Source organism: Neomonachus schauinslandi, chromosome 7 (assembly GCF_002201575.2).
Source record: "Neomonachus schauinslandi chromosome 7, ASM220157v2, whole genome shotgun sequence".
Lineage (NCBI taxonomy): Eukaryota > Metazoa > Chordata > Mammalia > Carnivora > Phocidae > Neomonachus > Neomonachus schauinslandi.
In genome coordinates this window covers 117,137,250-117,159,005 of record NC_058409.1, presented here as the reverse complement: position 1 = coordinate 117,159,005, position 21,756 = coordinate 117,137,250, and the positions used below count along the sequence as shown (strand labels likewise).

At 49.5% G+C, this 21,756-nt stretch overlaps 1 protein-coding gene across 1 annotated transcript; it reads left to right on the top strand.

Moving 5' to 3' along the window:
- The first annotated feature begins 250 nt into the window (after window positions 1-250).
- NIM1K (NIM1 serine/threonine protein kinase) lies at window positions 251-17,320 on the top strand. The gene is made up of 3 exons (XM_021696610.1): window positions 251-582; window positions 14,175-14,443; window positions 16,551-17,320. The coding sequence occupies exons 1-3, from the start codon at window positions 291-293 to the stop codon at window positions 17,298-17,300; spliced, it is 1,311 nt and encodes a 436-aa protein (XP_021552285.1). The 5' UTR covers window positions 251-290; the 3' UTR covers window positions 17,301-17,320.
- The last annotated feature ends 4,436 nt before the right edge of the window (window positions 17,321-21,756 follow it).

Genomic DNA, 21,756 nt, shown 5'->3' with positions numbered 1-21,756 from the left:
CTGGGACAGTGAGAGCTGGGCAGTGCACTGTGAAGGAAGGTGCGAAATGTCTGCAGTGAGGGGGGCAGCTCTTGGCTTGGCTGGGCAAGCTCTGCACGCCTGTTCGCCTCAGCCCTCCTCTCCCTGAAGCCACGAGACTACGTGGCTCCGGCAGGCCAGCTGCCAGGGACACGGGGCTCCGGCAGGCCCTAACGCCCCGCACCCACGCCCTGGGCCCTTGGCGCTGCTCCTCACGCGGCCTTCCATCGGTGCCTCTCGGCCGAGACGGAGATGTGAGCCTGTGGTGGACGATGACTGCGGTGTACGCGAATGGAGGCGGCCTGGTGACACCCCACTATGCCAGGTGGGACCGGCGGGAGAGCGTGGAAAGCGGCGGTCCAGGGGAGCGCTGCAAGGACGAGGAGGAGGGGCAGCCCCGTCAGCTGACACCCTTTGAGAAGCTGACACAGGACATGTCCCAGGATGAGAAGGTGGTGAGAGAGATCACGTTGGGGAAACGGATTGGCTTCTACCGAATCCGAGGGGAAATTGGAAGTGGGAACTTTTCCCAAGTCAAGCTCGGGATTCACTCCCTAACCAAAGGTAGGATCTGACCTTCCAGGATCATCTCCCATGGTATTGGGAGCTGGTCTGGGGAAGGGGTTAGGAGGCCAGGGCCAGGGCAGCAGGTGAAGCGACATCACCGAGGCCCTGAGGGTCACACACCTTCCATTGTTCCCTCAGTTGATTTTCACAGGAACACTGTGAGGTCAGTATCTTTATTTCCATTTACAGATAAGAAAAAACTGAGATCCAAAGAAGTTAAATATAGTGTCGGCAGTTCAATCTTGAAAGATTTTAACTCTAAAAACTCTCCTATTGTACCATGTGGATGAACTCACTCAACGTTGAGGGGACCCTGTCCTCTCCAGTTTAGGCCTTGGAGAACTGGAGTGGGGTGTGGCTGGTTCCCAGGCAACTCGTCTTCCAAGTCCTTATTTTTTTTTTTTAAGATTTTATTTATTTATTTGACAGAGACAGCGAGAGAGGGAATACAAGCAGGGGGAGGGGCAGAGGGAGAAGCAGGTTCCCCGCGGAGCAGAGAGCCCGATGTGGGGCTCGATCCCAGGACCCTGGGATCATGACCTGACCCGAAGCCAGATGCTTAACGACTGAGCCACCAGGCACCCCCCAAGTCCTTAGTTATAACCTCTGTGTGTGTGTGAGAGAGAGAGAGACAGGATGGCACAGGAGACCTCCCAGGTCGCCACTGTCAGTGGATAGCAGGGTTCAGGCCCCCCTCCTTACTCAAGGCTGCTACTTCTGTTATATTTGGGGAAAAGGCTTTGGATCTCAGGACCTTCTCTGCTCTGGTCTACTCTGTGCCACTTCTCATTGTTGCTTGGCTCCTTGCTTCTACCAAAGACCCATGCTGGCTTGGCTCCGGACACTCTGGACCCCAGACCAGCAGCACCCACCACTCTGCCCTCAGGCTGGAACTATGCAGAGAGCCCAGCAGCCCTTTGCTGGCCCAGCCCAGTGTGGGCACTTCCCCATGTCACCTGAAACTTAGCTGAAGCCTGGAGATGATCATAAGGGAGTGTAAGGCAGGAAAAGAACACTTGCAGCTTGGTATAATTTACCAACTTCCTAAAGCCCACAGACTCCCCTGTCCCTGTGAGTTCTATACCGACATTTTCTCACCTTGGCCCCAGCCTGCTACCATAAATCCAGGGCCGCTTTTTTTTTTTTTAAGATTTTATTTATTTATTTGACAGAGACACAGCGAGAGAGGGAACACAAGCAGGGGGAGTGGGAGAGGGAGAAGCAGGCTCTCCACTGAGCAGGGAGCTGGACGTGGGGCTCGATGCCAGGACTCTGGGATCATGACCCAAGCCGAAGGCAGATGCTTTAACGACTGAGCCACCCAGGCGCCCCTGGGGCTGCTCTTTTATATTAGAGTTGTCGTTTGTTTTCTTTTCTCCTCTGACCCCCAATCCCATCCCTATATTCGGCCCCTACATAAGAAGCACCCTCACATACACACACATGTGCACACATATTCCCAAGTCACTGGAGCTCCAAGTCTCCTTCCATCTTGCTTGGAGCCCAAGTGTCTCGGTCCACACGTCCTCACGTCTCGGCTGCTCACCTGACTTGCCCTGGTAAATGCCAGTACTTCTGGGAGCCTCTGCTTCCTCACGTACAGAATGCAGCCAGGGACCGTGCTGACTTTACCCACAGAGGTAGATCTAGTGCTGTAACGCGAATCTGATTGGGACCCGTGGTCTGGAGCAAGAATGAAAGATGGAGCTAAGACACAGGGAGAGGAGGAGCATGTTCAGGAAGGGGAGAGGAGAAGGTGGGTAAAGACAAACCGGGAGAGGAGCCCAGAAAGGAGAGCGTGTCCAGTGCAGCAGAGAGGCTGCGAGGCGAAAGTCCGAGCGAACGCCGCCAAGTGGCCAACTTGGAGCTATTTCCCGAGTGTGGGTTCAGGTGTTGGATTCCAGTGGTGAGGAGGCAGCATGCGGCAGTGCGGAGAACAGGCACTTCAGAATCGGGCAAATTTGTTCCAGATCCTGCTTCAGTCTCTTACTGGGCACTTACTCTGTGGTCCCTCGTTGCCTCAGCCATAAAATAGAGATAATGATTCTTTTCTTAGAATTGTTGGGAAAATCAGAAATGACATCCAAAGCACATGGCACAGAGAAACCATCATTGGTACAACTCGATTTTTTTACTTAAATAAACTTACTTCAAAAGGAAATGTAATATTATTTAAATAATGAAAAACCAATGTCACTTGCTATGAATAGAAGGTAATGGTAAAAAACCGGTAGAATGGCAACAAATGTAAAAGTTTTATTATTTATTTATGTATTTTCCCGGTTTTATTGAGACATAATTGACATGTAACATTGGGTAGGTTAAGATATGCATCATAGTGATTTTCTATCTGTATATATTGCAAAATGATTACTGTAATGAGGTTACTTAAAACATCTGTCACCTCACAGAGTTAGGATTTTTGTGTGTATGGTGAGAACTTTTAAGACTGACTCTTGCTAATTAGAAACTTTCAAGAAGTTGTCAAGGAAAATTGCCAAGTAACAGAAGTAAAACATACCAACAACCAATCTGAGACTTTCTCTTTGCCTTACTTAGGAGAATTAAAGAATAACTCAAACGGGGATGATGTTTTTATGCTGTGATTCAGTTTCCCTGCATGAAAATCATTCCGTGCCCCATGAGTGTTACAGGCTCCACTTTGGGAAACACTGACCTCATCTAGTCCTTCCGCCTTGCAGAATTAGCGTGGGTTCATCTTGCAGCCTCCTTTCTGCCAGTCCTTCTCCCTGTTCAGGGTTTCAGTGACAGCTGTGTCTTCAAGTAGCAGAAGGGCATGCAGTAAATATTGTGGCAAGATCCTAGCTTTGGAATCAGTGAGGCCTGGGTGGAACATCCTATTCTTTTTATCTCTTGCTGCGTAACACCAAACAAGTGACCTTATCATTCTGTGCCTCAATTTCTTCATGAATAAAATTTAAACATGCAATGTATTGATATCTACCATATGCTTAGACAGGGCACACAGTAAATATTCATTAAATGCTATTATTAATCTGATTTCAGAAAAGTCTAGGTTCTTTGGGCCTGCTGAGTCACACATCATTGGGTTCATGGAACAGAAGCCTACACAAATTAGCTCACGTGGAAAGGGGGGGCATCGTGGACAGGGGAATTCTGTGCACCCACAGCAGGGAAGCAGAGTGAGTGGCAAGATCGTGCTCTCTCCATCTCCTCTTTCTCTGGGTCCTCACGGTTTTTCATTTCTACTTCCCTTGATGAAAGTGTTCCATCTTCAGACTTCGTTCTGCAGAGCGGCTTTCTCTATGTAGCTGTCACAAGACTCCTGGCCAGGAATGGTGGTTGCCAGTCCCATGTCTACATGGTCTCCTGGCGTTATTACCCTTCTCCTTACCGCTAGTTTTATTCTGGGCCAGCTCCCATTTTAAAGAGAGAGAATGTGATTGCTCCCCAGCCAACCAATGACAGGCTACCAATGAGAGGCCTCCGCTGAGTTCAAGGGCATGCCCACGTCAGGTCAGCGGCAGCCTCTAGGGTCACGCGTCCCACAGCCGTGTCAGCAGAGCCTGAGGTCCCAACCAGTGTCTCTGGGAGGGGAGAGTCGCAGAGAGCACAGCAAATCGACGGACACGTCCACCGTGGAGACAATAACAGGCTGAGCAGAGAAATCACAAGCCAGGAACAAGCAAGCGGCTTGAGTCTGGAGACAGGCTGTTCAGTGAGGAGGGCAGAAGAAAGATGAGCAAAACAACGGAGATTTATGTAGTGACTTCCTGCTCGAATGCCACAGGCTTCTCATCTGCAGTATTGCAAATTAACTGAATCCTAGCTCCCTGAGTTCCAGAGAACATGGCCTTTTCCTGCTGTGCAAACTGGGTGCATTGGTGGCCTCACCCACATGCACTCCTCACAGCTGACATGCCACAGCGTAGCCCCACTGTCAAAGGTTCAGCGTCACCCTCTGGCTATGGGACATATGTGCAGAAGAGGGGAGGGAGGCCCAAAGCACAGGCGGTGGGGAAAATCAGGTCAACGAGCACGTTTAAGCAACAGAAAACGCAAGGGCAGGTCACTGAGCAACAGAGAAATGCAGCCTGTGCCTCACTTGTGGGCCCATCCCGTAAAGGCCTGGTCCTAGAGCTGCACCCCACCTCTCTCCTGCGGTTCTGCCTTTGGTGAGCCCCTAATTAGGAAGGCGCAGGAAGGTGACAAAGCAGCTGAGAAGGGTGCAGGGGGGAGCCCAGATGCAAACGGATGTGAGGGCTCAGGAGAGAGAGGGGTGCTCAGGTAGTGGGAGGTGGAGTCCCGGACTGGGAGACTTGGCTGAGAGAAGGAGGGGGGACATTTGGCCACCTTGATCTGACTGGGATGGAAAGATAGATGCCACATGCCTCCAAAATCTTCACCTCTGAAAAGGGAACGAGAGTGAAGTGGCTTAGTGAGCGGCTTAGAAAGCCACGCTGGGCATTTCAAATAGCTGTCCCACTGCCCGGCTACATCAGATGGTGTCATGTGACAGAACTTGTATAAATATGGTCCCCATTCAAAGCCAGCTGGCCCAGAATTGTCATCAGGTTGTCTAGGAAATGTGGACAGCCTAGATGAGACAGTGGAGGGGTTCCCAGGAGAGCAGAGGGTTTGGGTGCCGGGAGCAGCTCCCAGGACGGTAGTTTTTAAAGGGCCCCAGCTGTTCTGGATGGATCTCTAGAAAGAAGGCTCCAGGAGAGGCCCCTGTCGGCTGGAGTTTATTTTTATAGCTACCAGCTCAGATTCCCCTGGGCCTTGCAAGCTGATAGGGCAGCTATGAGTCCCCTTTTAAGCTGATTAGAAATTTCTCAAAAGAGATGATGCACTCAGCTTCTGAATATTTTATGTTCCATCTGTTGTCCCAAACAAAAGTAAATGAGGCTTCGGGTGCCTGTCCCTTTCTCTGTTGCTGTCCTTCCTTGCCTCTTCTTCCCTGGTCTTCCTGTCTGTCACTCTAGTCTCACATTTCTAGAACCCTTCTTTTCTCTCAATTTACTTAGTTCATTCATGCCCCCGCCACCTTCCTTTTTAAAAATACAATAAACTATCCTGGGCCCATATTTTGTTCTGGGCCTTACAGAGATGAGTAAGATACAGTTCTAGCCTGTTAAGAACTCACAGTAGGTCACGGAGACAGGATGTAATTGGCAGGTGCTGCCACAGAGTAAGGCCAAAGGGTGTGCTCCGCTGTGCCTGAGGGCAGAAGGAAAGGGTCGCTGAGCAGGACAGGCTCATAGTAGGTCTTGAGGTTTATGAAGGGCATGGAGCTATGAGCCAGGGAGGGGAGTCTTTGGAGATTTAAAATGAATGAAGCAGGGGGACACAGAGAGTGATGCAGGCAGGGACTAGATCATGGAGAGTCTTCTTGCATATTTGGGGTTTGTCATTTAGGTACTGGGGAGCCACTGAAGAGCTTTAAGCAAGCAATTTATACAGGTGATTTATATGAGTTTTCAGTGAGGAAAGCAAATTGAAGCTGGGGTGTGACAAAAGTCAGAGAAGTCAGAAAAAATATTAGTCTAATGGTCCAGATGAATGATGATGTCCATCTCAACTAAAGAAGCGACAGACGAGCACCAGGATGGCTCAGTTGGTTGAGCGTCTGACTCTTGATTTTGGTTCAGGTCATGATCTTGGGGTCGTGGGATTGAACCCTGTGTTGGGTTTCATGGGCATCTGGGAGTCTGCTTGAGATTCTCTCTCTCCCTCAGCCCCTCCCCCTGTTCTCCCTCTCTCTCTCTCTCAAATAAGTAAATCTTAAAAAAAAAAAAAAAAAAGATTTGTTCACCCCACAAAAAAATGTTTTTTAAAAAGAAGTGACAGAAAGGATGGAGAAAAGGGGATGCATTTGAGAAATATTTCAGAATATTGGAAAACCCTGTGGTGAATTGCATGGGTAAGAGCAGGGAAGGAGAAAAGGTATTGAAGGTGACCCCCAGGTTTCCTGCTTTAACGACTCAGCAGTGAAGAGTGACTGTAGGAGAAGAAATGGATTTGAGAGTAAAGATTTGGAAGCACTGACTTGGAGGAACATGAAGGTCATGGAGTCCAACAGCCACCTTGGAGCCCAAAAGAAATATGAATGGGAAATAAAGCTTTGGGGCTTAACAAATCCAGGGGAGAGTGAAAATATTGGGTGTTCTGGTCACAGGCTCCTTGGTGTCACTGCAGCATTTTGATCCTTAGAATTTCCCCACATGGGTTATAAATAATAACTATTCAACAAATATTTGGGGAATTAGTATAGAACTTCTTGTGAAAACCCAGAAGTGGCAGGGAAGAGATTTTCGAGGGAGCGTTGCATGGCAGTATTCTCTGGTAGGTCCTCTCTGCTGTCCTCTCCTGGCGGACAGGACTGGGGACTAACTCAGTCTTGAGTCAAGCTTCATAGAGAAGGCCCACAGACTTTAAAGTAGTAATATCTCCTTTGAACAACATTCATTAAAACAGCAATTAAAGCTTGTTTTCTTATTTTAAAAATGGTTACTTAGTGGCTTTGGTGAATCCATCCTAAAAATAAGTCTAATATTAGAAATACTAGAACTCAAAAATGCTCCTTGTGGTCTTATTTATAGCACAAAGGACTAGAAATCACTGATGTGATCCAACGACATAAGAATGGTCAGGTAAATAAAAGCATATATGCTGGGTGGAAGGTTATACAGCCATTAAAAATCAGGATTTGAAGAGTCTATGGTAACATGGAAGGTGCCTGGAACAAAATAGTAAATGAAAGAGCCAAGTGCCAAATTGAGTTTACTCTGCGATGATAAGACTCACCCTGGGTTCTTGTGGGGCTGGTGAGATTCACTCAACAAAGATTTGTTGAGCACCTACTGTGTAGGTAACAGATACTCTTCTAAGGACTGGGGATACAGCAATGAACAAAACAGACAACAATCTCTGTCCTATGGCGCTTATATTCTAGTGGGGAGAGACAGACAAAAACAAGTCAGGAAAGTATTCACTCTGTTTAGTGATAAGTGATAAGAAGGAAATCAAGGGGGGCATAGGGAACAGTGAGGGCCACATTTTAGATAAGTTGGCCAGGACAGCCTTACTGAGGGGGTGATTACTGACCTGAAAGAAATACGTTCTCTGGCCACCGATGTAGGGGAGAGAGTGGTCAGACAGAGGGGACAGCAAGCCTGAGGAGGGAGGGTGCCTGTGGTACTCCAGGAATGGTCAGGGGGCTGAGGCCAGGGGACAGCGGTGACCAGATCATGTGGGGTCATTATGTCATAGGAAGGACTCTGGCTTTTCCTCTGAGTGAAACCAGAGCCCTCTGAGGGAGCAGAGAAGTGACATGATCTGGCTTATGCTTTAATAGGATCACCCCGGCAGCTCTGTTGAAAATAGACTGAAGGCGTCGAAGGCAGAAAGAGAGAGATCAGTGAGGAGCCTATTGCAATTATCCAGGCAAGAGAGAACAGTGGCTTGGAGCAGGAAGGCAGCAGTGGGGTGCTGAGAAGTGGCTGGATTCTGGCTGTGTCTAGAAGGTAGAGATAACAGGATCTGCTGACGAATTCAAAGTGGGATGTAAAAGAGGACTCAGATATTCAAAGATTTGTGGTCTAGACAAGCATAAGACTAGAGTGTCCATTTGCTGACATCAGGAAGACCGTAGGAGGGGCAGGTTTGGGGTGGGGGGAGATCAGGAGCACAATATTGAACATGTTCTGTCGTGCATGCTTGTTACACATCTATTACACATATATGGCAGGTGCTGTGGGTGTCTCCCACACACACACATCACGTCTCCTAGCACATTACCACGTCAGTGCATGCAAGCCTGACCTCCACGTGCCAGTCTCACCATCTCCTAGCCTCTGGGCTCTCTCTAGCTGCTGGAGCCTGCTCTTCCCGAATGTGTGGGAGGCCAGAAATAGATGGGAGTTTATATCCCCCAGAGCAGCCGACACCAATTACTGGCAGTGGTTGATATATAAATACCCCAGTTCTTCTCGTGATATTTAGGCACAGTAACTCTTAGCAGGGCTGACTGGTACTTGCTTGGTAACACACCATTTCCTGGCCATCTTTCTTCTCCCATCTCCGTTCCTCATTCTTCTACCTATATTTCCCAGGTTACCTCCTTCGTCCACCTGAATCCCTGCCTCAGGCTCTGCTTCAGGCAGAATCCAAACTAAGACAACTAAGGGGAGAGATCATACAGGCAGACATGTTTATGCATCTGGAATCACTAAGGAAATGATTGTAGGGAAGGAATCCAAGGACGACGCCTTCAGGTAGCCAACATTCAGGGGCTGCAGAGATGAAAAGGATACAGCAAAGGAGCCTTGGAAGTAGGAGAGGCAGGAGAAAAGACAGATACCATGTGATTTCATTGATATGTGGAATCTAAAAACAAAACAAACATTCTTTTTTTTTTTTCCCCAAAACAGATTCTTAAATACAGAGAACACTGGGTGCCTGGGTGGCTCAGTCGGTTGAGCATCTGATTCTTGATTTTGGCTCAGGTCATGATCTTAGGGTCATGATCTCAGGGCTGTGAGATCGAGCCCCATGGGCTCTGCGCTCAGCAGGGAGTCTCCTTGGATTCTTTCCCTCTCCCTCTGCCTCCTCCCCCACTTGCACACATGCACTCTCTCTAAAATAAATAACTCAATCTTTAAAAATAAATACAGAGAACAAACTGGTGGTTGCCAGACATGAGGATGGGGAATGGGTAAAATAGGTGAAGGGGATTAAGAGCTACAAACTTCCAGTTATAAAATAAATAAGTCATGAAGAGGAAAAGCACAGCATAGGCATATAGTTAATGATATCTAATGTTGTATGGTGACTACTTACCGAGGTGAGCATTAAGTCATGTGTGGAACTTGAATCACTGTGTGGTCCACCTGAAACGAATATAACATCATATTCAACTACACTTCAATAATAAAAAAAAACAAAAGAGAGCTAGGAGAAATGCCAGGAGTGTGTGTTGCCCTAGAAACCAAGTGGTAAAGTTGTTTCAAGGGGGAGGGATAAAGCCTAAGAACTGACCATCAGTTTTAGCAACTTGGAGGTCATTGGTGACCCTGAGTGGTCTCCAAAGTAGGGTCTGCATTCCCTAGGGGATGCCCAAAATGATTCACTGGGTGAGGGAAGGCAATATTAGAATTTCCCTCTATATTTATTTGTCATTCTATCTTTTTAATTTCTATGATTATATATATTTAAAATGTATATATTAGTACATGTATATAATTTATAAATATATATATATATGTATTAGAGCAGTGCTCAAAAACATTTTATTGATAAAGAAAGCCAATCAGAAGGTATATAGACAAATACTTTAAGGTATCAAGGTCTTTCCTGCTTCCGAGACCTTTTCTCCTACACATCCTTACCATTAGAACCTCCCCCATCGCCTCTTCTCTACTTTCCTCTAGCTAACGGTCGGATTCCAGAGAAAGCCTCCAAGTGTCCCCTGACCCCAAACTAGGGGCACACCCCCTTGCTTTATGACCACATTGCCTCCCACACACTTACCCTGTAAGCCTGCTTTGCCAGCGACCTTCCAGATCCACTCTCCTCCCTCATTCTGCCCTCTGCCCAGGCTACATCAAGTCTCCTTAGTTCTCTGGGTTCCAGTTGGCTTTGGTCTCTTGCAGGGGACCACAGGAAGGAGAGGGAGGGCCTGATCTCTGTTCTCCCAGCCTCTCACTATAAGGTTGGCTCAGCCTGGCTGTGTGTCTGGAAGGAAGGTCTCAGCTCCTCTCACGGCAAGTTTCTCTACACAGCACTCTGTGTTCTAGTATCTATTTTCTCCCCTTGTCCCTTTGGTCCTACAGACATATTTTGCTTGGTCCACTCTAGGTCTAAAAATTTGAATTTTTGCTGACCCTTAGTGATTGGAATATTTGCATAAAAATTCAGATGTCTGTGGCACCTGGGTGGCTCAGATGGTTAAGCGTCTGCCTTCGGCTCAGGTCATGGCCCCAGGGTCCTGGGATCGAGCGCCGCATCGGGCTCCCTGCCTCGAGAAGTCTGCTTCTCCCTCTCCCTCTGCCGTTCCCCCTGCTTGTGCTCTCTCTGTCAAATAAATAAATAAAATCTTAAAAGAAATTTTTTTCAGATGTCTGGCTTCTCTTGAAAAAATCAGACTGAACAACACTGAGTCTACATTCCAAACAGGGACAACTGTCTGGGGTGGAGTTTGCCCCTGGCCATGTACTCCTCAGGACTCCGGCATCCCCACCTACTCCCTATTGCCTTACAGTAAGCTTGCCGCCCTATCCCCACCCTGGCCTCTCGAGATATTTGAGTTTGCAAGTCCTAGTTTAAGGAGTGAGCTGCCCACTACACGGGACCTGTGTCAGACTCTTAACTCGATTGGGAGAAGGGGAGGGCTACTCTCAAATGTGTCTACTCTCTCTCTCCCCTGGCAGCACGCGAGAGTCCCGTCTGTGCCACTGACGTAATCACCTCCTAAACCACCAGCCTGCTCTCAGGCCCATTCGTCTATCCATTCCCCACAGTGCAGCCAGAGTACTTATTCTGACACAGAAATCAGACGATCAGACCCTCCCTTGAAACTGTGGACCGTCTGCCACTGTCCTACAGACAAAGGCTGCCTTTCTTGAAACCGCCTCCAAGGCCCTGGATTTTCCGACCCTGCCGACCACACAGGCTGGTTTGGGCCCACTCCCCTCATCCTCTGTGTCCAGCATAGTGGGCTCCCCTCCCGTCCTCAAACACATAGGTCGTCCCTCACCCAGGCCTGTGGCTCGCACAGCCACATGCTGGGCCTCCCTCCTCACCTCGTGGCCGCAGCTCAAGTGTCCCTTCCCAGAAAGGCCTTGCCGTTCTCCTGCCTGTACTCCTTCCTCCCCTGGGCTGCACTTGTAATAGGGGCGTTTCTCAAAGTCTCTGTCCCTCACTGGACAGTAGGGACAGTGTCTTCTTCATTGCCTGGTGCACAGTAGGTGCTCACCTGTGCTCACTGAACACTTGTGGAAAGAGTGGATGTGGAGACCTCGCTCTTCGTGGAAGAGCAGTTTCTGCCACTTAGCAACCATTCCGAATACCAGGGCTTTTTAAAATGTGTTCTATGATTATCCATTTATGTGGATATCCAAGCATGGCAATAGTCTGATTTAACACAAAGTGGAGGGAGCAGGTGGGGAGGAGCGTGAGGCCCCGGGGTGCCCAGGGCGCAGAGTTTAAAGAAGTCCCCCGCCTCCCAGCTCCTCTCCTGTCCTACTCTGGTCCTACCCTGGGACGGCAGCCTTGCCAAGAACCACTCAAACATAGAATAAAAATAAGACTAGGATTGCGCTCCAGGGAGGCTTGTGACATCAGCCTGACTGCACCATGACCTGGTTGTTGGGTGCTCGCAATGTGGGAGACAGTGTGTGGCCGCCGGCCAAGCAGCAGAGGGGACGCGCGCCCTCACGGAAGTCGGGGTCAGGATCGAGGGAGGCCGGCAGCGGGCTCTTCTGCAGGCCATCTGCCGGATTCAAGGATGGAGCTCTTTATTCCCGCCCTTAAAAGAGCAGCTCACCTAACAGGCTACCCAAACCAAGTTTCTCTTTCTAAGCAGGTGAAGTGAATCTTAATCCTAAACACTGAACGGTTGAAAAGCCACGAGCTGGGCGGCGGCATGCCTCCAGGCTTGGGGGCGGGGGGGGGGGGGGATGTCCGTCCCTGGGGCTCTGCCTGCAGAGGTTATGTAAGCCCCAAGGGTTCTGCTCGCTTATGGCTCGTCTCCTTCTTCCCCAGTATTGCCTCCACCAGAGCAAGCGTGGTCACATCAGACGCCAGCGGACCCTGCCCCTTTCCATTCCAGAAGCGCTAATGGACCTACGTTTAATACCAACAGTGCTCCGATTTCAAACCAGCCGCATCTGTTTTCACGCCCACAACCACTGTGCCAAAGTTCTTCAAAACAGTTGTTTTGCAAGTGGGTCAAAGGGGGCCTTGCAATCCTGTTTTCCCCTTTACTTGCCTGGAAACTTCTTTCCTCACCTCATAGAAAGTCTGGTCCAATTCGAACCAAAAAATGAATTGTTTACTTTGGAATAGATTCATCATTTTCAAACATTAACCACTTTTATTACACAATTTATGTTAATTGTATAAATTAATCGTAGGAAAATTAGAGAATACAGGTAAGTAAAAAAAATTTTTAAAAACCACCCATGATCCCCTTATTGTTTTTTAAAGATTTTATTTATTATGTATTAGAGAGAAAGTGAGAGCGAGCACAAGCAGGGTGAAAGGCAGAGGGAGAAGCAGGCTCCCCACTGAGCAGGGAGCCCGATGCGGGACTCAATCCCAGGACTCTGGGATCATGACCTGAGCCGAAGGCAGATGCTCAACCGACTGAGCCACCCAAGCGCCCCATGATCCCCTTATTAATAAAATAACTATTATCTAAACATTTTGGTGCATAAGTTGCCAGATTTTTTTGTATGCAGTTGTATATTTATATAAATGTAAATGTATGCAAATGGATACTTGTATTTTTTCTCACTTGTTCTCTATTGAACATCTCTTCATTTCAACAGATAAAGATCCACATCGTTATGTGGATAGCTGCATGGTGTACTGTTACAGAGATAGATGAACCAGACTTCATTTTAACCCTTTGTCTTGCTGGATGCTGTTCCCAATATCACAGAAGTCTTCTTCCACGTCCTGTCTTGTACACGTGTCAGATTATTTCTTTAAGATTAATTGCCAGAGGTGAAATGGCTGGGTCAAAACGTGCAGCCATTCTTAGGGCTCTCAATACATAATAGCAAACTACAGTCCAGAACGATCGGACTGGCGACCCCTCCCTACAGCTGCGGGTCCCGCTGCGGGTCCGTCTGCTCGTGCCCTCCCCGGGACTCCGCACACGCTGAGCGCCGCTGTGGCCTGCACCGTGACATTATGTGCCTGGCATGGACAAAGTCAGATAAAATATAGCCACACAGGAAGGGGTAGGAGGGGGAGACAGACAAGGAATCAACATTTATAGGCCAGTGTGCTCAGATCATCGGACAGAGAATACACAGAATCTGAATGTTCCGAGGCTAGTCCGCAAGGCTCATCAGGAGTTACCTGCATAAAGAACAGGGAAGCAGTGGTGAGCCAGGCAGAGGAAATGATCCATATAGGGGAAAGGCCCCAGGCAGGGATGTTCAGTCCCTTTTTAGGAGGGACAAACAGTTGTGTAACAGTTGGAATGGAGCTGTGTGCGCAGTGGTGGAAACTGTGAACAGGGGTGATGCCTGAGGAGGCAGAGGGCGTGGGTTGGGTCTGACCTGGGCTAAGAAAAGAAGCTTTAACTTTATCCAGAAAACTGGATAAAGATCAAACTGAAACTTCCTTGGAAGGCAGGAGTTGGCATCAAAATCTGTGCGTGGAAGACTCACGCTGATCCAAGGGATGAGCCCTGATCTCAACTTAAGAATTGCTGTCATCACCGCTGACAAGCTCTGTGAGCTTGGGAACAGCCATTTACCTTCTGTGTCTAGTGAAATCAAGGGGCCAATCTAGGTCCCCTCCAGTTCTAAATCTCTCTATGCACCCAGGAACACTGGCACTGCCCCTGACTTTTTTTTTTTTTTCCCTCCCAGAAAAGGTGGCCATTAAGATCCTGGACAAGACCAAGTTAGACCAGAAAACCCAACGGCTACTATCCCGTGAAATTTCCAGCATGGAAAAACTGCACCATCCCAACATCATCCGTCTGTACGAAGTTGTGGAGACCCTATCCAAGCTCCACTTGGTGATGGAGTATGCAGGAGGTGGGGAGCTCTTTGGAAAAATTAGCACAGAAGGGAAGCTCTCGGAGCCGGAAAGCAAGCTCATCTTCTCCCAGATTGTGTCTGCTGTGAAGCACATGGTGAGTGGGGGTGAGGAGTGGAGTCTTGCTCCCACACTCCGCACAGTGGGAGCATGGGCTTTGGTTCACCTGCATCCAAGCATCCTGGAAGGCTTTAGTCCTGTGAGGGCTGACAGGAGTCCCTTCTGTGAGAGTCCAAAGCTTGGATGAGATCACACTTTTAGCCTCTGAAGCAACGCCCAGGTATCTCCAGTTACACGGCAGCCTCCTGGCTTCTGAGGCAGTTGGCAGGAGTCGCTCCGAGTAGTGGGATGACCCTCACCAGGCCCTGGCCACAGCCATTCCTCCACACCTATCCTCCATTACCAGAGAGCTGGCTCCTCACTGCTGCTTGGCCCTGTCTACCTGCCTGTGTGTGTAGGATGCTCTCTCCCCTCTTACCGTGTCTCACATTCCAAATCCTATCCACCCTTCATGTCCCTACTCAGCTGTCTCTGTCTGGAATTTTCTTCAATCTCACGTCAGCTCACACAGACCCTTCTTGCCTTTGGTGAATCCCTCCAGCTCTGGCCACCTCCATGCTCAGCAGATTAACACTTGGTGATGTCATTCTTACTTTAGTTCTCCGATTATTTCTTTAGGTAAGTCTGGACTCCTAAAGCACACGCCCTAGTTCCTCCAAGAGCTGGTTCTCCTGTGCCCCCTCCGCCACTGGCCATACTGTCACGCACACAGAGGAGCTTGGCACGCGGGCCTGACCACCACCTCTGTGGCTCCATTAGTCCAGAAGTCTGGGCTGTCCTCTACCCAGTTGGCAGAAAAAACACACTTGTCTGGGGTCTGTGTGAGCTGAGAGGCTGTTTCTAGTTCGTTCCTCTGACTGGATGCTGTGGGGTGAGGCTGGGATCAATGACTTTCTGGACAAACTACTAGAGGGAAGTTAGTGACCTAGGGACCCAAGATATGCATCAGGAGAGAGAAGGGGAGGAAAAAAACTGAGCAAGAGAGAAGAGCCCGACTGTAATGGCGGTGGGTGTTTCAGACCTGAGGTGCCACGGGTTGGCATTCAAGTGGTCCTATGCTGCCGTGAACTTTCCCAGGGCCAAGGAGCAGGCAGGACCCACATCAAGCAATAGAACAGATGGGAAGAGTCTTCCATATCCTCCATAGAAAAGAAATTGGGCAGGAGAGCAGAAGAGAACCAGGCTGAGTCCTCTGCAGCTCTGTGCCCTGACATTTCTCCCAGCTACCTGGTCTCTGAGGAGAGGAAGAGAGAATCATGGCTGTAGATCCAGGGTCCACGGAGTGTGTTGACTCTGTGCCAGGCCCTTGCTGAGCACTGCAGATACAGCACCCCCGCCCTCCTCAGAGCGATCTTGTGAGGTGGCTGTCGGTATGTCATTTTACAAAGAAAGAAAACACATCACACAGCTGCTATTGTTGAACCTAGAATTAACCAAACCATCATGCTCCAAAGCCTGGATTCTTACCCCAGAAAGCCCAGCAAAGTAACATTAAACCATCTCCCAAGAGCCCTTGGGACTAAGGAAGTCAGGGGTCCCAAGGTTGTCTGTCTGGATCCAGAACGTGAGAGTGGGGGTGGGGCATGCGCTTGCCACCCTCAGTGGGACCTGCTGCTAGAACCTTGCCGAATGTAGCCTCTTTCTTTCTACTGAACTCTATAAAGATAAAGGAGACCCCGACCCCCCAACCCCCACAAAAGAGCATGGTTGAAAAATTGGGGGAGGGTTCTAAACCTTTGGTGTTAGCCCTAGTCAAGAGACTGCTCAGCCAGAAAAGAACATTTATGGCCTCAAATTTGAAAGATTATTTTCACTGTGTTTCAGAATACGCAGTTTCGAAAGATCCAGACCTCATTTCTGGCACTAATTCCTGAGTCACATGTGTGGGACAGACTCCAACCTTTGCCCCACCGAAGAACAGAATCTTTGGTCTGTTTGGGGGCCGTGTGGGTGTTATGTTTGCTCAGGGTTAGGACAGGGCAGCTCTGGAGGTTTGCAGATCTGAGTTAAGGTGACATCCATTGAACTCCTGTTATTACCCCATCATCACCTCACTGTTTCAAGCAACTGATGCATTTATTTTTTTTTTTATGTTGGTATTATACCTTGGAAATGATGACTTTTCCCTATGTTTTCTACCACAGCATGAGAACCAAATTATTCATAGAGACCTGAAGGCAGAAAACGTATTTTATACCAATAATACTTGTGTGAAGGTGGGTGATTTTGGATTCAGCACAGTAAGTAAAAAAGGCGAAATGCTCAACACTTTCTGCGGGTCGCCTCCGTACGCTGCGCCCGAGCTTTTCCGAGACGAGCATTATGTCGGCATTTATGTGGACATCTGGGCCCTGGGGGTGCTCCTGTACTTCATGGTGACGGGCACCATGCCCTTTCGGGCAGAGACCGTGGCCAAGCTGAAGAAGAGCATCCTGGAGGGCGCATACAGCGTGCCTCCACACGTGTCCGAGCCCTGCCTCCGCCTCATCCGCGGCGTCCTCCAGCCCATACCCACCGACAGGCACGGGATCGACTCCATCATGAACAATGAGTGGATGCAAGGGGTGCCCTACCCCACCCCTCTGGAGCCTTTCCAACTGGATCCCAAACATTTGTCCGAAACCAGCACCCTTAAAGAAGAAGAAAACGAGGTCAAAAGCACTTTGGAATATTTGGGTATTACAGAAGAGCACATCCGGAACAGCCACGGGAGAGGAGCCCGGAGCTCCATCACGGGAGTCTATCGGATCATTTTACACAGAGTCCAAAGGAAAAAGGCTTTGGAAAGTGTCCCGATAATGATACTACCAGACCCTAAAGAAAGGGACCTAAAGAAAGGGTCCCGTGTCTATAGAGGCATCAGACAGACATCTAAATTTTGTTCAATTTTATAAATTGCGTTAAACTGCTGGACATTAACCAAGAGCATTGTTGCTGCTTTTAAATTTTTTCATGGACAACTTGGGTGGGGACATTTTTGTAATTTTTAAATAAATTTAAACTTAAGATATGCATTTCCCCCCCCCCAAAAAAAGTCTAGATTTGCTCTCTTGTTCTCAAACTCTAGCATTCATTCATTTATTTAATCAAGAAATACTTATCCAGTGCCTCCCATGGGCCAGCACTGTTCAAGGTACTGAGGAAAGAGCAAAGAATGAGCTGGGCCGGGCCCTTGCTCTCCTGTGCAGTATATTCTAGGGCTGGACAAAGGCATTGACGAAAAAAAAAAATGCTGTAAGAAAAACATGAGATAGTGACAGATGCTATCCAGAGAATGCAAACCAGGTCATCTGATATCAGAGGCTCACTCCCTGGGATGGGACCATTGTGAAAGGCCACGCTGAGTAGAGGACAGTCTGAGATCTGAGTAGGAAGCAGGGGTGACCCGCGGAAAGCCGGCCAAGAGCATTCTGGGCAGCTAGGGGTTCTGGACTGGGTTCCTCCCAAACAGAGCCTAGTAGCTTTTGGGGAAACAAGCCTGGAGAGGAGGGAGGGGCTGGGAGGGAAACAGGAAAAGTCCACACAAATCAGCCAGTGCTCCGGGTGGTTGGTGCTCAGTCCTGCAGGATGCTCTGATGGGCCTCGGGAAGCACATCTCGGGTGTCTGACGCCCAGGGTGCAAAAGGGGAAAGCACTGTCGCACCAGCTCTTGTTCACCGCTGGTCAGGAGCGGTCCCAGGCGGTCACCTGCCCTGCAGTTCCAGATTGTGTTTAAGTACTACCCCACCCCAAGGCACCACTGGAGCCCTGTTTTGGAAGAACATCTGCAGATGAGGCTGTGCGAGTGTCAGATGGGCTCCCGGAGCTTCCCACGCCTTAGTGTCAGGAAAGCCCGAGGGACGGAAGAGTCCAGAGCATTGGCCCGAGACAAGATGCGGTCAAGTAGGACCTGCATGATGCTGTCCAAACTCGAGTGGAAACGGTCACGGCCTCCGGGGCTGGAGGGAAAAGTGCGGCTGAAAGGACCTGAATGGTGCCTAGCAGCTGACACAGCCCAGCCCAGGCCCCGCTCCGAGCAGTCCTCTGTTGCGTCCAAACCACTGCAGGCAGCTCCTTCAAGGCGCTGGGGCCTGGAAGGACTCCACACAGTGGGGTGAGTCGGACAGCTTACAGGGGTGGCTCTCAGTTCCAGCGCATCAGAATCTCCTAGAGGGCTGGTGGAAACAGACCGTGAGGACCCACCCCCAGAGTTCTGATTCTGGAGCGGGGCCCAAGAATGTGCATTTCTAACAAGTTCCTAGGATGCTGCTTCTAGGGACAGACCAGGCTTCGAAGACTACGGGGCCACAGTCCGCGTGCTGTAGCCGGTCCTGAGGCTGCAGACTCTTCCCTCCCTCCTTCCTTCACTCATTCTAAATTTGCCTTACCTGTGGCCAGCATTTTAGCTGGTCTAATTGGGTAGTATCATGCACACCTTTATCATCAAAGACTTGAGTCTGCAAGGGTGCCTGGCTGGCTCAGTTGGTGGAGCATGGGACTCTTGATCTCGGGGTTGTGAATTCAAGCCCCATGTTTGGTGTAAAGATGACTTTTAAAAAAATCCTTAAAAAACAAAAGATTTGAGGCTTTAGTTGCCTTGCCCTTGTCAGGCCGTGTTTGCTACAATCTCTGTTCACTGGTATCCTGAGGCCCCAAAGTTAGCTCCAGGGAATCTCTTGGGTCCCGGACATACTCCTCTTTATCTCCTTATGATCATCAGGGTCAATAATCTCCACCAGTGTAATAGCTCCTTTCTTTGCCTGATTATCAACTCACACAGAGACCTCAACGTGACCATGCGATAGCCACGGATTCCAGTTCACTGGACCCTTACTGGGTCCCCTGGGGAAAGCATCCCCCGGCCCCCGGAAACCATAACCTCCGATCTAACTGACCCTGGGATGTAGGAAAGAGAAGTACCAATTCGACTGTGATGGCGAGAGAAGGCTATCCCACTTCTACCCATTGGTGCCCAGGCCTGGGTAGCTTTGTTTAAGATTTTATTTTATTTTTTAAGATTTTATTTATTTATTTGAGAGAGGGAATGAGAGAGAGAAAGCATGAGAGGGGGGAGCATCAGAGGGAGAAGCAGACTCCCCGCTGAGCAGGGAGCCCGATGCGGGACTCGATCCCGGGACTCCAGGATCATGACCTGAGCCGAAGGCAGTCGCTTAACCGACTGAGCCACCCAGGCACCCCTAAGATTTTATTTTTAAGTAATCTCTACACCCAGCGTGGGACTCGAACTTACAACCCTGAGATCAAGCGTTGCATGCTCCACCGACTGAGCCAGGAGGGTGAGTAGGTCCCATGGTCAAGTGTCCGTGGCCTTTACCAAAAGAGTCTTTGAGGCAATGTTACGAGAGACCATGAAAACGGAGCAGATGTTCTCTGGGTCGGAGCCTGATTGTATTAGAGGATACACTGCAGTCAGGACAGGCAAACCCCTTCCTCAGTAGACGTCAGTTCCAGTAAGGTGAGTCGCTACGGCGCCCATCTGAATTGATGACTCCATGGGTCTGATAACGCCCAGCTCCTGAGGAGACAGCAATGTGGGCTCTGTCTCTTAGTGTCCCATCACCAGGGGCTCCGGCTCTACCAGGGCCCAGGAGCCCCCCAGGAGCGGGAGCAGGTCTCTGCCGTGGAAAGCGCGGCCTCACTCCAGGCCCCCAGAGCGCTGTGCTGTAACCTCCTACGGGGCTGGCCTGAGACCCCACAGTGTTCTTCACTGCCCTGCCCTGTATACAGCCTGGGTGGCAATGCAGATTGCAGCAAAGCCCGAACCGGGCTCTGCGTGTGTGTGTGTGTGTGTGTGTGTGTGCACGCGCGCGGGATCCACTTGAAACTGGCAGCCATGACCCAGGGGTTGGAGGACTATACTAAGTACAATGCATGCACTTCCCAAACCCAGACAGGCCACCAAACCCTGTGCCTCTGTCTCAGCACTAAGGGGTAGAAGATGCAACAAATGGTCCTTTACTGTGGAAGGAATGTGGAGCCAGGCCCCCAGCTCACTGCTCCTGACTCCTTCCTCAGTGTGGCAGGCCCCTGATTCTTCCTGGATTTTATCACCCCCACTCTGGCACACACAAGTCCTACTAGGGTTCTGAGTTCTTGCCACTTTCTGATGCTAAATCCACCCAGCACGTTGTCACAGCCCAGTGGACTAGCATGACTTTCGGCAGATGGCAAGATAATTAAGGTCCTTCGGACTCTCCTGTGACACAGAGCGGGAGGTTTACAACTGCTTAGAGTGAGGACAGTAGCTGCCCATCCCTGGGGGATATGAAGTGCTTGGACCCTCCTCTCTGAGGGAAATTGAGAAGAATGCATTTTCCGAAGTAACAGCTGCAGATGGATACCAGAGGCTTCCAGGAAGGATACCTCAGCCGGCGTGGCAGCTAAAACCGACTACCCGCGGTCGTCCTCTGCTCTCTGTTGCTCTCTTTAGAAGCCTGATGGAGAAGTTAAAGGAGGTTATGATGGAGCCCGTCACCTCTGTGTCCTTAAACATTTTTGATGATCATACTGATTTTGAATGGTAATACTCATGGCTGCATTTCCTCATGTGATTGCTCATGATTTACTAACATGACCTGGGAGAGGGTAGAGTTCCAGAGGTTTCCATGTGGTTCTTCCTCCCATAATGCCTTTTCCTCCACAGGTCAGTGGTCTAAATATATTTATCCCAAATATATGCTTGGAGATTGGGGAAAGAACCCCAAGGTGGGACCCACTGTGAGACAGACTTTGGCATGAACTCCACCATCTGGTTTCCAAAGACCCGCATCCCCACATAAGGCCATAATAGTGTTTAGGATTCCCTGTATCCGTTTCAGTGGAGACTTTTTATCCAACAGTCCTTAAAAATTCTGGGTATGTATATTGCATATACTCGTGCCCCAGGGCTCTTCCTCAAGAAGACCTGGCCTTCCCTATCCCTGTGCCCTGGGTCTGTAAATGAACTGAAATCTGGGCCCATGATTTTCCCGTCGTGACAGGCTATATCAGTCTCTGCTCACCAGCTTGCCTCTTTTCATTCTTTTTTTTTTGGTTATACGAGTCAAGCAACACTCTAGCTAGCTGTCACTCAGAACTCTGTGACCTATTAGCCCTTGTCACAAAGCCCAGCAGATCAAGGTACCTTGATTGCCACTGCAGCCTGACTGTCCATTCTATTATGTCCATCTTGCCTCTGACGCTGAAGTAGGAATACACAGCCTCTGCCGTTCTAGAATCTCATCACCCCTGCTGAGAGTAGCATGCCCGGTTCCATTTCCTACTGTCAAGGCCTGCTGGCAATGGGCAGCCACCACTGACCTTTTCGCAGGTGCTGGGACACCCCTCCCCAGAACATTCTTTATTGCCTCA

What these genes read in the sequence shown, in the direction of transcription:
- NIM1K (XM_021696610.1), top strand. Translation starts at nt 291, where the DNA reads ATGACTGCGGTGTACGCGAATGGAGGCGGCCTGGTGACACCCCACTAT. An exon ending in GATTCACTCCCTAACCAAAG is followed by an intron (nt 583 to 14,174) that starts GTAGGATCTGAC and finishes TTTCCCTCCCAG; the next exon opens with AAAAGGTGGCCATTAAGATC. An exon ending in TGTCTGCTGTGAAGCACATG is followed by an intron (nt 14,444 to 16,550) that starts GTGAGTGGGGGT and finishes TTTCTACCACAG; the next exon opens with CATGAGAACCAAATTATTCA.